We start from the raw sequence: 15,743 nt of genomic DNA on the forward strand, positions 1-15,743 counted from the left end.
TTCACTTATGTTGGCCGTCATGTTAACGGGACAGTACACCCAAAAATGATAATTCTCTTATCATTTACTTACCCTCGTGCCATCCCAGATGTGAATGACTTTCTTCTGGCTCTGCTGAACACAAACAAAGATTTTTAGAAAAATATCTCAGCTCTGTAGGTCCATACAATGCAAGTGAATGGTAACCAGAACAGATAAAGTCAGCATAAAAGTAATCCATATGACTCCAGTGGTTTAATCAGTGTTTTCTGAAGAGATCCAGTTGGTTTTCGGGATAGAACAGACCGAAATATAACTCCTTTTTAACTGTACATCTTGACAGCAGTCTCCTTGGTGATCATGATTTCAAGCTCGATTACAATTACTAGTGCTTGACGATGCGCAGAATCTATAGAAAGTTTGGAGTCCTGGTCACCATTCTTTTGCATTGTATGGACCTTCAGAGCTGAGATATTCTTCTAAAAATACTCGATTGTGTTCAGCAGAAGAAAGAAAGTCACACACATTTGGAAAGCATAAAGATGAGTAAATGATGAGAGAATTTTCAGTTTTGGGTGAATTAACCCTTTAATGGCATTGGTCACCGATACCTTAGCATTTGCATGATACTGCGTCAAAGCTGACAGTTGTCAGTATAAAGTGTCTAAAGCATGGAAAAAGATGCAAATTAAATGGTGCCTGAAGCTGTCAGTTCCTTACTTTCTGCCTAACATCTCCTTATTTGTTCCATCAAAGAAAGAAAGTCATACATGTTTGGAACAACATGAGGGTAAGTATGTGATGACATAATTTTCATTTTTGGGTGAACGATACCTTTAACACTTGCCACATATTTAAAAGTGATCATCAGTAGCTGGCAGCATCCATCTGTTTTGGAGGTTTATATGCAGTCTATCTAATTACAGATCAGGGCATGAGCAGTAAAACTAGTGTGTAAACCGATCTGAATAATCTGTATTCTGGCTTCTCTCCCAGGCCTGCTCTTCTACTGCATACAGCCCACCAAAAGGCACATGCGCTGCCTCCAGGTGGCCCTAAACGGCAATGCAGATGTGAACAATGTTTCAGCAAAGGGGATGCCAGTGTTCCTGCTGGCCTGCGAGCAAGCTCAGGACTGTGAAGGCATGTGCCTCAGCATCCTAGAGAAAGGAGCTGACCCCAGTGCTACAAATCAGGTATGCAATGCTGTAGAATTGCTTCAGTGAGCCCATATTCCATGAGTTATGTAATCAAAACTGATTTATTTAAGTTCACTTTATCCTGAGCAGGATTCAAACCTCTGACCTTTTGAAAATGTTTCAGGCATATACAGTTAACCAAAAACCCAGGGAGGGTATCACAATGAATGCAAAGGAAGACTACCACAGCATTTGTATTGCAAAACATGAACTAGCATCACCGTCCATCTTGCTTCACTTTCACTTCAGTATTGTAATGAATCTCACTTTCACTTAGATTTAAATTTAAATTGTCTGTCTACCATGACAGGTCATATACTAAATGGAGGAACCTCACTGTTGTAAAATAGTACAGCAGGGGTCTTCAAAAGGGTGTATATGCTTTAATGCAAGGGGTCCACCAATTATTGTTTGATCTTGAACTAATTTTTGTGAACAAAATGAAAATACGTGTTAAACAAAAATATAATATTAAGTTAATGTCAACCAAAGCCAAAGTTAAGAAATTAAAGTTCAGCTAAATCTTTCATTGTCAATCCCACATTATTATAAAATGTATTAAGTAAAATTTAAATATAATGTACAAGTATACGACTCTGTACCTTAATGGATACTTTAATGCCTTTGCAATGTAACAAAGTATGTAAATGCATTCATATGGATTAAAGGATTAATATTAAATGCATGCTATTATAGGTCAGGTTTAAAATGTTCTCACGTGTAGTTTTCTACGGGTCCCTGCTCTGTTCCACTCTGGCGTCCTTGATCTGAAAAAGTTTGAATACCTGTGTAGTACAGTATTTGAATATTTTATAAATGTGTGTGTGTGAGAGAGAGAGAGAGAGGAAGAGAGAGAGAGAGAGAGAGAGAGAGCGAGTTATTACCAGGTTACCTAGCAGTCTCATTTAGGTCTGACCTTTCTTAAAAAAAACAATTATTATGTATCATACAGGGTGTCAGGGCTCCGAATGTTTTTCTTTCATAAAATAATTGGTTTATCCTCACAGTGACATTCACTTTTGAGCCCATTTGTTCTGAGTTAATTAGACGAAAGGTCTAAGGTCATCTACGATAACTCACCTGAGTCATTGGGATATGCAATCAATGCTGAGATCCAAAGAACTGACAATTGCAGCAAGTTAGAGAAGTTCACTTTCACATTCACTATTTCACTTAAAATTATTGTGTCAATCAAAATGTACTGTCTAACATCCTTCAAAGCACTTTGAGCACAAAAATCATCGTTTTAAAGTACACTCTGGTGGCAGATGTTTGTAGATTGATTTTGTGTGTATGATCCCCAGGCGACAGGTCGAACAGCTCTGATGGAGGCAACCAGAGCAGGAGCAATAAATCTCGTGAGAGCCATCCTCAGGAAAGGAGGAAATGTCAACGCTCTGGATAAGAAGCAATTCCATGCAGCTCACTTTGCAGCTGAAGGAGGCTTCTTTGAAGTAAGTGTACAACACTTATATAAAAGTGATTAAATATAAAAAATGTAAAATATGGCTGATAAAATTAACTGTTCTTGAATTAAAATATCTTAGCATTAGGGTGTAGGCATATGGCTTTCTCCCAGTGATTACGATCACTGCTTTTAACTCTAGTTTGGATCTTACCAGATCATTAAGGTGCTGTCTGCATATGCAGCTGATTTTGGAGTGGTAACTTCAGAGGGGGATACACCTCTGCACTTTGCTGCCTATGGTGGCTACACCGATTGTTGCAGGTTTCTAGCTCAAAGAGGTAAATCAATTTATTATAAGTATTTTATATAGAATAATTAAAGGGATAGTTTACACAGGAAAAAACCTGTCATCATTTACTCACCCTCATGCTGTTCCAAACCTGTATGAATTTCTTCTATGGAAAACAAAAGGAGATGTTGGGCAGAATTTTAGCCTCAGCCACCATTCACTTTCATTGCATATTTTTCCATACAATAAAAGTGAATGGAGGCTGTCATTCTGCCTTACATTTTGAACTATCCTTTTAAACCAGTGGAAGAGAGGTGCTTGTAAATTCTCAAATGATATAGAGGCTGTCCATAGTAAAAGAAATACTATTGAATATAACTGAAAACAAGAAAGCAGGTAATAATTCTGTATTCCCTATTTTTATAAGTAAAGTTTATTTTCCTTTCATAAATAAATAATAAAATCCACTGATCTTATACAACTCATCTCCTCAAATAAAGAGTATAATTCTATGACAGAGTCACTTCCAGTCCTCTAAAACATCTAAAAACATAAATAAATGACCATAATCCTCAAGAAATAACCTTAATAAATGCACTCGTTCATCCATTGAATCTTCATAGTATGGGCAAGAGAACATGACATGCCTTTTTATTATATTAATATGTTCCTTGAGGTTCACTTATAATATTATTAAAGTTTTTTGCACATAAACAGTCATATGTTTGTAAAACATGATAATTTCCCACCCTCATTCTGACCCTCTGTCAGAAACATTCAGTTTTGGTGCTGCTTCTCCTTTAAGACTTGACAGTACACTGTTATGATTGGCTTTCTGCTCTTGACTGACCTGATCTCTCTACTTAGCATCTCACTGCTCACCGCTGCTGGGCAGGCTACAGAAGTGATTAAAGGTAAAGTAGGTGTTGATGTGTTGTTGTGGAGGCGGTCAGATGCAAATGTTTACCACAGTGTGACATCACAGTGTGGAGGAAGTAGAGAATAAGTTGTTTTGGCAGCTTGGTTTAAATTAATGCTCTTTTAGCAGTGAGAAGAAAGTTTTGAGTTCTGAAACGTACAATATGTTTTTATAGTACAATGACCTCTTATATGTCAAAATATTTAGGAAAATTGTATTCCTCGTGTTATGACCCCTTTAACAGCAGATTCCTGTTGACTCACGTAGCAGTTTTTTGTTGTTTTTCTTGACTAAAGTACTCCGTTGTCGAATTAACAGAGAAGGTACATTCCATAAACCTCTGATTGCACGGAAGCAGCTGTTGTGGAAATAAGGGTTCGCAGCACGTTAAGTTTGAGTGTGTGGTGTGTGACTTTGGTACACAAACAAACCCAGACTAGATTTTGGAGTATTTAGCTTTAAACTCACCTGATGCCCATCTTTAAGTCACAAAAATCCTGGACTGGAAGTAAAGACAGCCGGTATCACGAGTAAACGACTCAAACTAACTTTGTAAAATTGATAATTGAACTGATTGAGATGTTTTTTTGGGACTTATGTGTTTGAAATTAACTGGTTGAGATTTTTGGACTTGTGTTATGAAAACCTAATAACATTTTAAAATGTTTTACCTTAATTTTAGTTTATGTTGCCTTTGAGATTATTTTTTATTGTTCATTTCTTTCATAAATCAACCACTGTGGATTGATGCCTCAAGTATTTTTACAACCATAAAAGCAATCGTGTTTCTTGATGTAGAACAAACATGATCAAGTTAAATATTCACATTTGATGCCTTAAACTGTATACTTATATTGTGATACCTACTTTAGGATGCAATCCCAAATTGAAAAACCAAGAAGGCCTGCTTCCTCGTCAGATTGCTAAGGACTGTGGCCACAAAGCTACGGTGAAAGAGCTAAAGAAGGCAGAACGGCTGCCTGGAAAGTTCTCAAAAGGGATGGGCGGCACAAGTGAACCATGGGCTCTGACGCTCCACGACTGGTCTCATGAAAATGAGACTGCACTGAGAAGCGCTTTTGAGTCAGCATCAGACAGCTTGATGGACATAGAGACAGTATCCAGGGAGACTTTTGTGTCAGTTCTTCAGGAACTTCAAGCTCCTATAGATGAGGACCAAATTCAGGCTCTTCTACTTGCCCTCGATAGGAGAAGAGAGGGCATCAATATTACTGACTTCCTAAGAGGTCTCAAATACCTTCCTAAGACATATGTTATGGCTTCATATGGGCCTAAAAAGAAGAAGGAAAGCAAGGGAGGAAAGACCAAAAAGAATAAGTTCAGTCTACTCATGCCCATCTGCACAGTCCCACCTGATCTCATTCAACGGCGGGATGATGGTGGGCCACCACATTTTATGATTGAAAGCTACCAGCATGCTACAGACACGCACAGATTTGACCGGGACCATCGACCAGAACATCCTATTAAAGATGACACAGCGTGGTACATTGATGAACCTGAAAAGATATACATAAATATAAACTACTGTGTGAAAACGGGAGATATTGAGTCTCTTAAGCTAGCACTCAACCAAAAGGTTCCTGTAGATGTAAAAGACTGCTTTTACAAGACACCACTCATGGCTGCATGCGCAAGTGGGAACTACGAAGTGGCGAAGATCCTTCTTGATAATGGGTAAGACTTATGAGCCTCTATGCTTAAACGGGTTAGTTCACCAAAACTAAATTATAGCATAGGGCCAGTGTTGGGTAAGTTACTCAAAAAAAGTAATTCACAACAAATTCCTAATTACTACTCAAAAGCTGTAATCAGATTACTGACTTATTACTTAATCGAAAAAGTAATCACATTACTAATTACTTTAAAATTACTTTCGATAAAAGTTTTCACAGAAAACGCAAACAGGTGTACATATTAACGTAATTCATTTACATATAGAATATTATTTTAGAAATATGTGTAGCCCAAGGAAATTAAATGTAACTTAGTGTCAGTAACTGTAATCTAATTACAAGAATTTTAAATGGAATGCATTACACTACTTTTTGTAATCAAAATTAATTAGATCACATTAATTGCTTTGTAATTAGATTACACCCAACACTGCATAGGAAATTGTGAAATGTGTATACACTGGCATACAGTATAAACTGTATGTAAAATGATACCTGAATGATGATCATATTACAGGGCTGACGTGAATGCATGTGACCAGTTCAGCTGGACTCCTCTGCACCATGCCTGCCATGCAGGACAGCTGGACGTCATACAGTTGTTACTGGAGGCAGGAGCTTCAGTGGATCCGCCCACTCTGAGTGGGGCTACTCCCCTAATGAGAGCCATTGAGAGCTGTAGGCCATCCTGTGTTGAATACCTCATCAGAGCTGGGGCAAAGGTCAATGCAGTAAATAAAACAGGTACAATCCAAATTCAAGAAAAGGACTGATTCAACTATTATGCAACCTCAACTACACTCTCCACATAAACCTGCTAGATCATAAAAGTATAACTGTATTGATGCAGGAAAACTATGAATACCTTTCCAAATTTTGCAGACGTTTTCTCTCAGCCATTCTCACATTGCCACCTCATCTCTGTTGGAGAGCGGCTATGAGCACCCTGATTTACAGTGCATTAAATCTCTGAAATTGATCAGTTTTGGCTCTGCTGTCATTTGAGTCTGGAACTTTTAATCATTTAATTGCAGAGCAAAATTGCTTGGATGTTGCCCATGCTTACGCAGACTTCAGGGTGGTGGATTTGATTAAGGCTAAGATTGATGCTCAACCCAAACATAAGGACAGCAAGAAGGCACAGCCTGTAAAAGTCCAACGCAAACCAACGCCAGCTTCCACCACTGGCTCTACAAAAGAGAAGGTAGAATATGTATATGTTATTCACAATAATTACATCCCTGCCTTAATTTAACAATAATATACATTTTCATGTCATCATCATTATACTTAAAACTTAAGTACCATCTGTATTATTTCCCATAGATGAACATTTTACATGTATTCAATTGATATCCAGAGATAATCTGATTATATTAAGAATGCCAGAATGTTTGAAGAATAAAATATATTTGATTCTATTTGTGAAGTTATTATTTGTTTGTTCTAATACCACAGTAAACTTTTTACTGACACCTACAGAGTGCAACAGTGCCCGTCCACTTTTTCACCCGTCTTGGTTCCGGAAGTATTTTTCCCATTCATTTCTTCCATAAGGATTTCATAAAATCATTCATAAAAAAATTCTAATCCATGAACCAAATGCCCTTTTTGCAGGTGTATTTGTCACCCATGATAATTTTTTTCTGCAACTATAAGTTTTTATATTTATAGTAATAAAGTAATAGTAGTATTCTGCTGGTCTCAACATGGCAGCCAGCATGAGGGGTGACCACTCTTATGTAGAATAAAACAGCTTTATGTAAGCCAAAAAGTCTTCATCTCATGAGTGTGCATTACTTTAAACATACTTGGAGTTCTGTTCATTCCCAGAAGAACAAAAATATGTTACCTTTAAAACGACTTATGGATTGACACTAATTCTTGGTGTGTCATTTCAAATTGAAAATAAAAGCAGTGTAAGATCTTTTATCAAAAGTGTCTGGGAAGGAAAATGAGAGGATACAGCAAATGACAGGCAAGCAAAATGACATTACAGACAGTTCTGTTTTAATACTATGTACATGTAGCACCAGACAGAGAAAACCCAAGCAAAAGGTAAGTAAATGGGCCGAGGTGTGTCCGATTACCTCGTGACTCTGTTAGTGTGCTCAGGGGAACCTTTGTAGAAAGTCACACTGTTTGTCACTGTGTCATCACATGTGTCTTGATTATAGTGTTGATGCTTTATCTTCTCAGCAGGGCACCGTTCTCACTCCGCCAGCCTCCTCAAACTCAGCAGTCAAGAAAGCGATGAAGAAAGACAGTGTTGTCGTGCACAGCACTCAGATCACCAGCGGCAAGCTCAACAAATTGGACATCAGTTTTGTGCCAAGAACGGTAAGCTGGATACCTCTCAAATACTGCAGCTCTGTTGAGAGAACTGTGCAAAATTGCAATGTCATGTGGTACACAGATCAGGTCATTTTATTTTCAATAGATTATAATGTGTTTTCACTGATCTATATTCTAGACGTGGCAGAATCAGCTGACAACCAGCCAACTAACTGAAAGGAAGGTGAGCAGGAGGCAGCGCTTTACCTATGAGGTGGACTTTGATGACTTCAGGATGCCATTCAATAAAAACATTCAGAAGAAGTCTGTGGAACTTGAACTCACTGAATGAAAGGCCAAGACCTTGTTGTCAACAAAAGAGAAGATGGTAAATATCTAAGATCTAAACTGCACTGGTGTAAAATTATAATTAATGGTGCTTGCTAAAGCAAGGATCACTATTATTATTGCTCATATTTTGGGTTAGAGATTTGAACAGACCTCCAGCCCTAATTATTATACTTTGCTGCATAGCCATGGACATGAATGATATGTGCTACAGATATGAATGATACCTCAAATCACAGCACTTATGATGAGGCTGTTGTGCTGTTACTTTTCTAAGCAGACAAATAATTTTTGCAACCTGGTCTCAAAGAATCATGTTACTATACCTACATGTTTGCAAAATAATTTTTATGTACAGTAGCTTGTTGTACGTATTGCAGCACTTTTCACATGAGTGAAACAGCAGATTATTAGTTCATACCATCACTTTTAGCCATGTTCCTTACAAAATGTTATCTGATTACATCTAAACACTTTTACTATAGTGCATGACTTGTAAGACGATACATTTTATCATTTGCATTACATAATGAACTAAATTTACAAGCTTGTTTGATTGTGATCGAAATGCGCTGTAGCCTGCACTTGCGATGCAAAGGAGTGTCTTGGAAGAACCACAAAATGATGACGTTTTTAATGTCGCTTTTATGACACTATCGTTTAGGTTTAGGGTAGTGAGATAGGTTTTCTTGATTTAAAACTCACTAGAGCATTAATCTTCTAAACCTCATCTGTTTGGGAGAACATTTAACTCGCTTTTAGCGCCACTCAGTGGACATTTCACCTCGGAACTGCCGCGAGACCTGTAAGGAGCTATGCCAAAGTCACATAATTTTTTTTAATGTGGTCATGCTGGATTTTTGCTTGGCAGATGATAATATGGGTGAGAAAAATCCCATAGACTTACACTGAATAGATCTTGCATCTGCATAGCAATGCGCTAACAACCACTCAAAACACCTTAGCAACCTCATAGCAATGCCCTGGCAACCACCCATAACATCATAGCAGCGAGTTTTGCACAGGCTCATATTTTCTCTTTAGAAAATGTAAAAATCTAGTTTTAGTAACACACTAATATAAATAGTGTGTTTTGTGCTGTAGTTACTTAGGGATTAAAGATGCCATGTCTCACTGCTGTTTCTGTGTCGTCTCAGAAAGGGAGGCACATTAAGTAAGATTGATTATGCGTTTATGAGAGGCAGGAGATGAGAGCTGCTGCCTACGTGCTGGCACGCTGTTTGTCTCCTCCATTTCTCAGCGTCTGTCGGGTGTGCTGGGTACAGGCCTTTCACCACATGCAGCACTGCACAAAACCCCTCATGTTGTTTTCTCAGAAGGTGGAGCCACTTTATCCACATGCACCCTGTAGCAGTAATCTAAAATATTAACTGCAGAATAAATGTGTCTAATATAGCCATAATAGAAATGTGTGTATTAATTGAGACTATGACTACCCTGTTAAAAAGATTAGCATATGTTGTGTTTTGAATGTTGTGTTAACTGGCTGGTTAACCTGTATTTTTTGCTGGTGAACAACATAGCTATGCTGCCAGCTAAACCAGCACCAAACAAGCATAAACCAATTTGGACTAGCATGGAAATGCATGCTGGTCTTAGCTGGTCTTTTCAGCAGGGTAATAGAGAGACTTCCATTTCTAGTGCTGCAAAAACAAAAACAAAAAAAAAAAACCTGTCCTTATTATCTTCTTAGCATCTTATTTTCTTTGCAGATTAAAGTGGCGTCCACCAGTTTTTGAGATGGCAGTGGCTTACTTGACCAAAACCAACAGATGGCGCAACAGTGTTTACATATGATGTCTGTTGTGGAGGGCTGTGCTAAAGATCCTCAGGGACTTTTGTGTTATAGCTCAGCACAGAGTACTGCAAAATGGCAGCTAAAACAATTGTGTTTGTTTTGAGGCATACTCTGATCTTTAAAATACCACGTGGTTCAGGATTCATTCAGAATATACAGGGATGGATTGTATGTTTTATATATGATAGCTGCCATTTAATGCTTTTTGCAAAGTTATTCAGCTATCCTTTCAGGTAGAATCTCTTGGATATAGAACAGTCCCTGATATATTCTATTCCATTTAAAAACCAATAGAAATGTACCAGCAATAAGTGAACATGATTCTCACAGCATTAAAGAAATAACTACATCAAATAATTGCAATGATACGTTTTACTGTAACTGTTTTACTGTAAGCTCTGTTGAAAATGTCAACAGTGGTGTCTGAAAAACAGAGATAATTGTGGTTTGTATTTGTACGACGTGAATCTGATTAAATGCGCTCATGTCTGCTGATACCAGCGTTTACCACTGAATTAGATCGTTAGATGGCCTTGCCTTCAAGGTCCGTTGGGTATAGTTACGTAACAAATAAATGGACACTAACAGCTATAAATCAAGAGCCTTAAAGCTACCGAAATTATGGTGTTTACACATATCCATCTTACATCCCATCAGATTAACAAGCATTTATGATGATTACCAGATACTTTGACTAGCAACAAAAAGAGTCAACATAATATTTATGAATGTGAATGAGTGTGTCTGTGCATATGCACCAAATGAATATGTTTGACCATACATGTTTGTAGAGCTACTGAGAAAAAGATGATAGACAATAACAGAGCAAACATGAGAGTGGGAGAGAGAAGTGGGGGTGGTTTAGAGAGCAAGTGCGTCAGAGAGACTGAGAGAGGGAAGGACAGGGCGAATGAAACTGATAGTGTGAGTGCAAACTCATCGGAGACATTCATCCCTGTATGTGTGTTACGAGACAGAGCAGTGCGGGGTGAGTCAGGTATGGAAAGAAAGCAGGAGGAGGGGTACGTTTTTAATAAAATCAATGCTCTCAGCTTTAGTGTAAACAAGAGTGATGAGCATGAACATGCAAATTGTGTTTTTGTTCACATAATTTGAGACCGGGAAAATAACAGGATTTTTAAATTTGATTTTTATTTAGAATTTTGAAAAATTTAAAACAAAGAAACATTATGACACAAAATTCAGAATTTCATGTGCAAGTTTTCACCCATACTATTATGTTGGTAATATACTTTGAAATTAAAAATAGAAGCATCAGACTTTAGGATTCTTAATCTAACTGAAACCTGGAAAATTACAGAAAGGATTTTGAATTTTGATTTAGGATTTTGAAAAATGTAAATAAATAAATAATACAAAAATAATAATAACGAAACAAAATGTATAAAATATTTCAGATTCTGCACTATTTCTTAAGTCACTAATTAAATAAGAAAATTTGTGACATTGACAATGTTAACACCTTTGTACAAAAGGTCAGATCTTGCTTCCATTGAAGCATGCAAGATGCACTTTGGAACAAATCATATCAAATCATGCTGGGATAACATGAATCATCAGGTTTGGTACTAACTTGTGGAGTTCAAGCCAGCTGGAGTGCATGTTGTCACTAAAGCCAAAGGGGGACATAGCAAATATAAAAAAATTCTGAAATTCTTGTTCATTTTTCAATGAAAATTTTCATCCGAATTATGTTGTTTACATAATTTGTAATGAAAAATATGGTTTAAATCAGAAAAATAGGATCTTTTCACTAATATTCTCAGACTTTTGTGTTCACATACCCCACTGTATATACACTTATTAAGGCTGTCAATCGGTTAACATTTTTAATCGAATTAATTACATGGCATGCGGATTAATCGCAATTAATTGCATACATCGATATTTGCTGAGAAAAGTCCGCAAATAAAGATAATTCAATATAAATAATACCTAATAATTATGAAAATGATAAATTATATACAGATATATTTCAGTTTGAAATATATTTCATTATTGTGGCAGATGAGTAAAGCATTGATTAGACAACACAAAAAGTGATTTTAGAAGTCAATATATTGTTTGTTTTATGCCCATATCATTGAACATAAGCCTACAGTTAACAGCAATACATTTTGCAGTTACATTGTTCAGTCTTTCCTAATTTTTAACTGTTGACCTATGTACTGTACATACGCTCCAGACGGATGCTTTTGGAGCTTCTTACTGGTTTTCAGCGGCATAAAAGCGGCATTGTTAGGATGCTGTGTCCTGAATTCTTTTGTGCCTTATCCACAGGGTTGGGAGGGTTACTTTTGAAATGTATTCCACTACAGATTACAGAACACATGCTGTAAAATGTAATTTATAACATATTCCGTTAGATTACTCAAGATCAGTAACGTATTCTAAATACTTTGGATTACTTCTTCAGCACTGGTAGATTTTTTTCATTTGTTTTGACTATAAAAAAATCTGGCAGTACAGCAAAATAAAATACATGTAAAATACAAATACATTCTCTGAAAAGCCTAAATATCTAATGCAGTGTTGTTTCTAAAACAAGATAAGGCAAACTGATCTTGTTTTAAGGATTTTTAGATATTTTTACACAAAAACAATAAAAACAATTCTTATAAAGAATATGATTTTTGCCCTAATATCAAAGGTCTTACTAGAGAAAAGAAATTATGAATGATTTTATTGATAAAAAAAAAAAATATGATTGTGCCTGGTAACATGTGCATGTAAAATGGCTAGAAATAGCATTTTAGCTTAGTGTAAAGCTGACAATTTACACAAGGTTTATTTCTATTTCTTCTGCTCCAAACTTACTTCAAACTTACTTCTCTGTCTGCTCGTATGAATGTAACACATCATAAGAAAGTGTTTCACCGCTGAACAAATGCTCTTCAGATCGCATCATTTATATGTATAAATGTTTTCCAACTGAATAGGCTAAATATTAAATTAAACAAATGACAATAAAATGCAAAGTAATCTCTTCAGTAATCAAAATACTTTTTGAATGTAACTGTATTTGGATTACCAATGATTTAATTTGTAACTGTCTAGAATACAGTTATAAATATTTTGTATTTTAAATACATAATACCGTTACATGTATTCCGTTACTCCCCAACCCTGCTCAACCAGCTGTCAAGAACTCGTCCCATGTACTTCAAGTTTGTACTTGTACTTGTACTTCAAGTTTGAACAGCTCAGATGGTAGGAATACGGGACTCGAGGCATGTTTAATGGAGTTAATGTTTTTAACATTATTTTTTATATAATTACAGTAATCATACAAAATTTACATCGACAGCCTAAACACATCGATTCATGTTTTTTTAAACACATACATTGCTATATTGCAACAATGTTTAATAGAATTTGTCACTGTATGAATAGGTGTGTGTTTTTCTTGTACAGCTGTTTAGGGATCATATATTGGTGTGCGTAGACAGTGTAGTTTTGCTCCAGCTGAAATGATATGCTTGGCCTGCTCGCCCTGTTTTCAGGGATAAAAGTCTTGCAGCACTGCAGTGCTTCAATTCGACTCCTACATACCCCCGCACAGAGCTTACTCAGCATTACTGTTCCTCCTGGGACCTAGGGGAGACAGAGAACTCTGGCCAGGCAGGGCCAGCTCAGCCTGAGTTGTTTGTGTTTTTTTTTTCAGTGCCTGACACAGTTCTGCTCCACTGCCAGGGGCCCCTGATCTGAGCACAGTCAGCTGGGTTGGGCCTGAGAAGGACCACAGAAACCCTCCCACATTCTCAGTTAGAAACTGGGCATCTGCATATACTTAAATGGCCACAGATTAACAATATAAATGTAGATCTCAGTTGTGTACAATTACGTAAGGAAAGTGAAGTAGGGTTTTACCATGTCTGGCAAATGAGCTGTGACTGTTTAAGCATAATCAGTCTCCAAATCCAGAGTTTTCTTTCATATACTGGATAGGTGAAGGTTACAGTCTGTGAGAAGTAAAACAGGTAATTACTGGTTTATTAGGGTTATGTTTACAACAGATGTGGACAGGAAGCCAAAACTATAGCTGGATTGACATATCAAACCTATATCATTACCTAATAGAATATTAAAGGTGAGGATTGTGATTTTATTTTAATGTTACTATGCAGTTTTTTTTGTTGTTTTTTTGTTTTTTGGTTAGTTCAAAAACAGCTCTCAAATGAGCACAGAAAGATTTTACTATCAACAGTCTTAAGTACAGTTGCTATTGTAGAGTGAAGGACTGTTTTGTTTCAGTCTCCGCTCAAGTTCTGCTCCCTGGGACGTAGTGAACAATTTCGTTTGATAGAGGCAGATGGTAGAAGTTCAAGTACCTTGCTGTTGAGCATTATCCTTCAATTAGAGTTTGCATTTGGAATCCATTCTTTGTAGTATCATCTTTTACCCCCTTGGCCTTCCAATATTTTGCTGTCCTTCATTTTCTTTGATAAATTCTTACCCAGCCAGAGAAAAAAAAAAAAAAACTAACAACAAAAAAGACGCAGAGGAAAAGGTTTCTCTGCAGTTTTCCTTCATTGGTGAGAGGCCATTTAGAAAATTCATTAAAAATACATTACTGCATTAAACAGAGCCACGAAACCAATGCCAGTGAAGACCTGGTAATACACTGCAATTACCACAGTGGTCATTTGGTATTTGAATCAGGCATATGCAAGAGTGCCGTTGATGAAACCCAGAAAGACACTAAACTTTAATCTCACAACCAGATGTTGAGACGAATTAAATGATATTGTCTCATTGCCATTCCTGCAATCAGTGAAAAAGCTATTTTTATGAACCCTCCAGGGATAATATCACTAATAATTATGTTGTAGTCAGGTATAAAGCAATGGTGTTGAGTTGCATGCAGTGTTGGTGTAGGTCCGTATCTATCAGTGAGGGTTCAGAGGCTGAACACTGTGGAGCCAGCAGGGTAAAACTGCCAGAGATCTGCTCTGAACTCCATCGATCCGGCTGAGCTGGATTGGGTCACGGCTTCAGCACTGAGGAGCTTCATTTTCACCGCAGTGGAGTCGTGTTCTGTTCCACCTCTGGGCACAAACACAACCACATAAATACATACGCACACAGTCTTGCCTAGTTGGAAACTATGGTTCATTAAGCGGCAGAGGGCACTGGTCTTCCTCTGAGCAGCCTTTAAGGGTAAAGTCTGCCAGTAAACCACACTAGCAAAGTGCTGCATCAGGTCTGCAAGGGGTATGAATTGCAGGCGCCAGACATGAAAACCTTGGTCCAGGTCTGTGCTGTCGAATGCACTCAACATCAACATGTGGGCATTTATACTTGGTCAGCTCGCCGATCATGAAAAGACAAACTGTAAATGCCCTTCAAGATGCATTCGATATAAATAGAGATCTGGCCACTTAAACCTCAGACATACAAGATGCAACTAGGCCAAGTATAAATGTGTCTGGTTGTTCAAGCCATGTATGTAAACTTTAGCTCTAAAAAATGGAACTATGTGAGCAAACGGATGTTGGGGAGCCCTGCAACCTGCATGAGTCACATGCAGGGGAAGAGATTAAAGGGGGTTTTTGGGCAAAGATGCCCTAAAAATGCAAAATTTGGGGGAATATAAACCTGTTATAAAATTTTGGATTTGTAATCTGATATTAAGAACACCTTTACACCTACTTATTCATGCAATCGTCTAATCAGCCAATCATGTGGCAGCAGTACAATGTATAAAATCATGCAGATACGGGTCAGGAGCTACAGTTAATGTTCACACCAACCATCAGAATGGGAAAAAATGGAATCTCAGTGATTTCG

The 15,743-nt window shown here is 37.3% G+C and overlaps 1 protein-coding gene across 6 annotated transcripts in view; it reads left to right on the forward strand.

Annotated features, from left to right (window-relative positions):
- The window catches only part of LOC127409842 (ankyrin repeat and EF-hand domain-containing protein 1-like), a 28,149-nt gene that overhangs the window by 3,592 nt on the left and 8,814 nt on the right, over nucleotides 1-15,743 (forward strand). For 2 of the 6 annotated variants that reach the window (XM_051644722.1, XM_051644723.1), the window contains exons 2-9: nucleotides 976-1,175; nucleotides 2,483-2,632; nucleotides 2,786-2,924; nucleotides 4,667-5,492; nucleotides 6,009-6,235; nucleotides 6,526-6,695; nucleotides 7,691-7,831; nucleotides 7,965-8,153. In XM_051644722.1, the coding sequence (XP_051500682.1) occupies nucleotides 976-1,175; nucleotides 2,483-2,632; nucleotides 2,786-2,924; nucleotides 4,667-5,492; nucleotides 6,009-6,235; nucleotides 6,526-6,695; nucleotides 7,691-7,831; nucleotides 7,965-8,117 (2,006 nt within the window). In that variant the 3' untranslated portion in view covers nucleotides 8,118-8,153. Of the gene's footprint in view, nucleotides 1-975; nucleotides 1,176-2,482; nucleotides 2,633-2,785; nucleotides 2,925-4,666; nucleotides 5,493-6,008; nucleotides 6,236-6,525; nucleotides 6,696-7,690; nucleotides 7,832-7,964; nucleotides 8,154-9,846; nucleotides 11,404-15,743 lie in introns of those variants that run through there. The other 4 variants (XM_051644721.1, XM_051644724.1, XM_051644725.1 and 1 more) reach the window with 4 other exon arrangements.

Source organism: Myxocyprinus asiaticus, chromosome 19, assembly GCF_019703515.2.
Source record: "Myxocyprinus asiaticus isolate MX2 ecotype Aquarium Trade chromosome 19, UBuf_Myxa_2, whole genome shotgun sequence".
Taxonomy (NCBI): Eukaryota; Metazoa; Chordata; class Actinopteri; order Cypriniformes; family Catostomidae; genus Myxocyprinus; species Myxocyprinus asiaticus.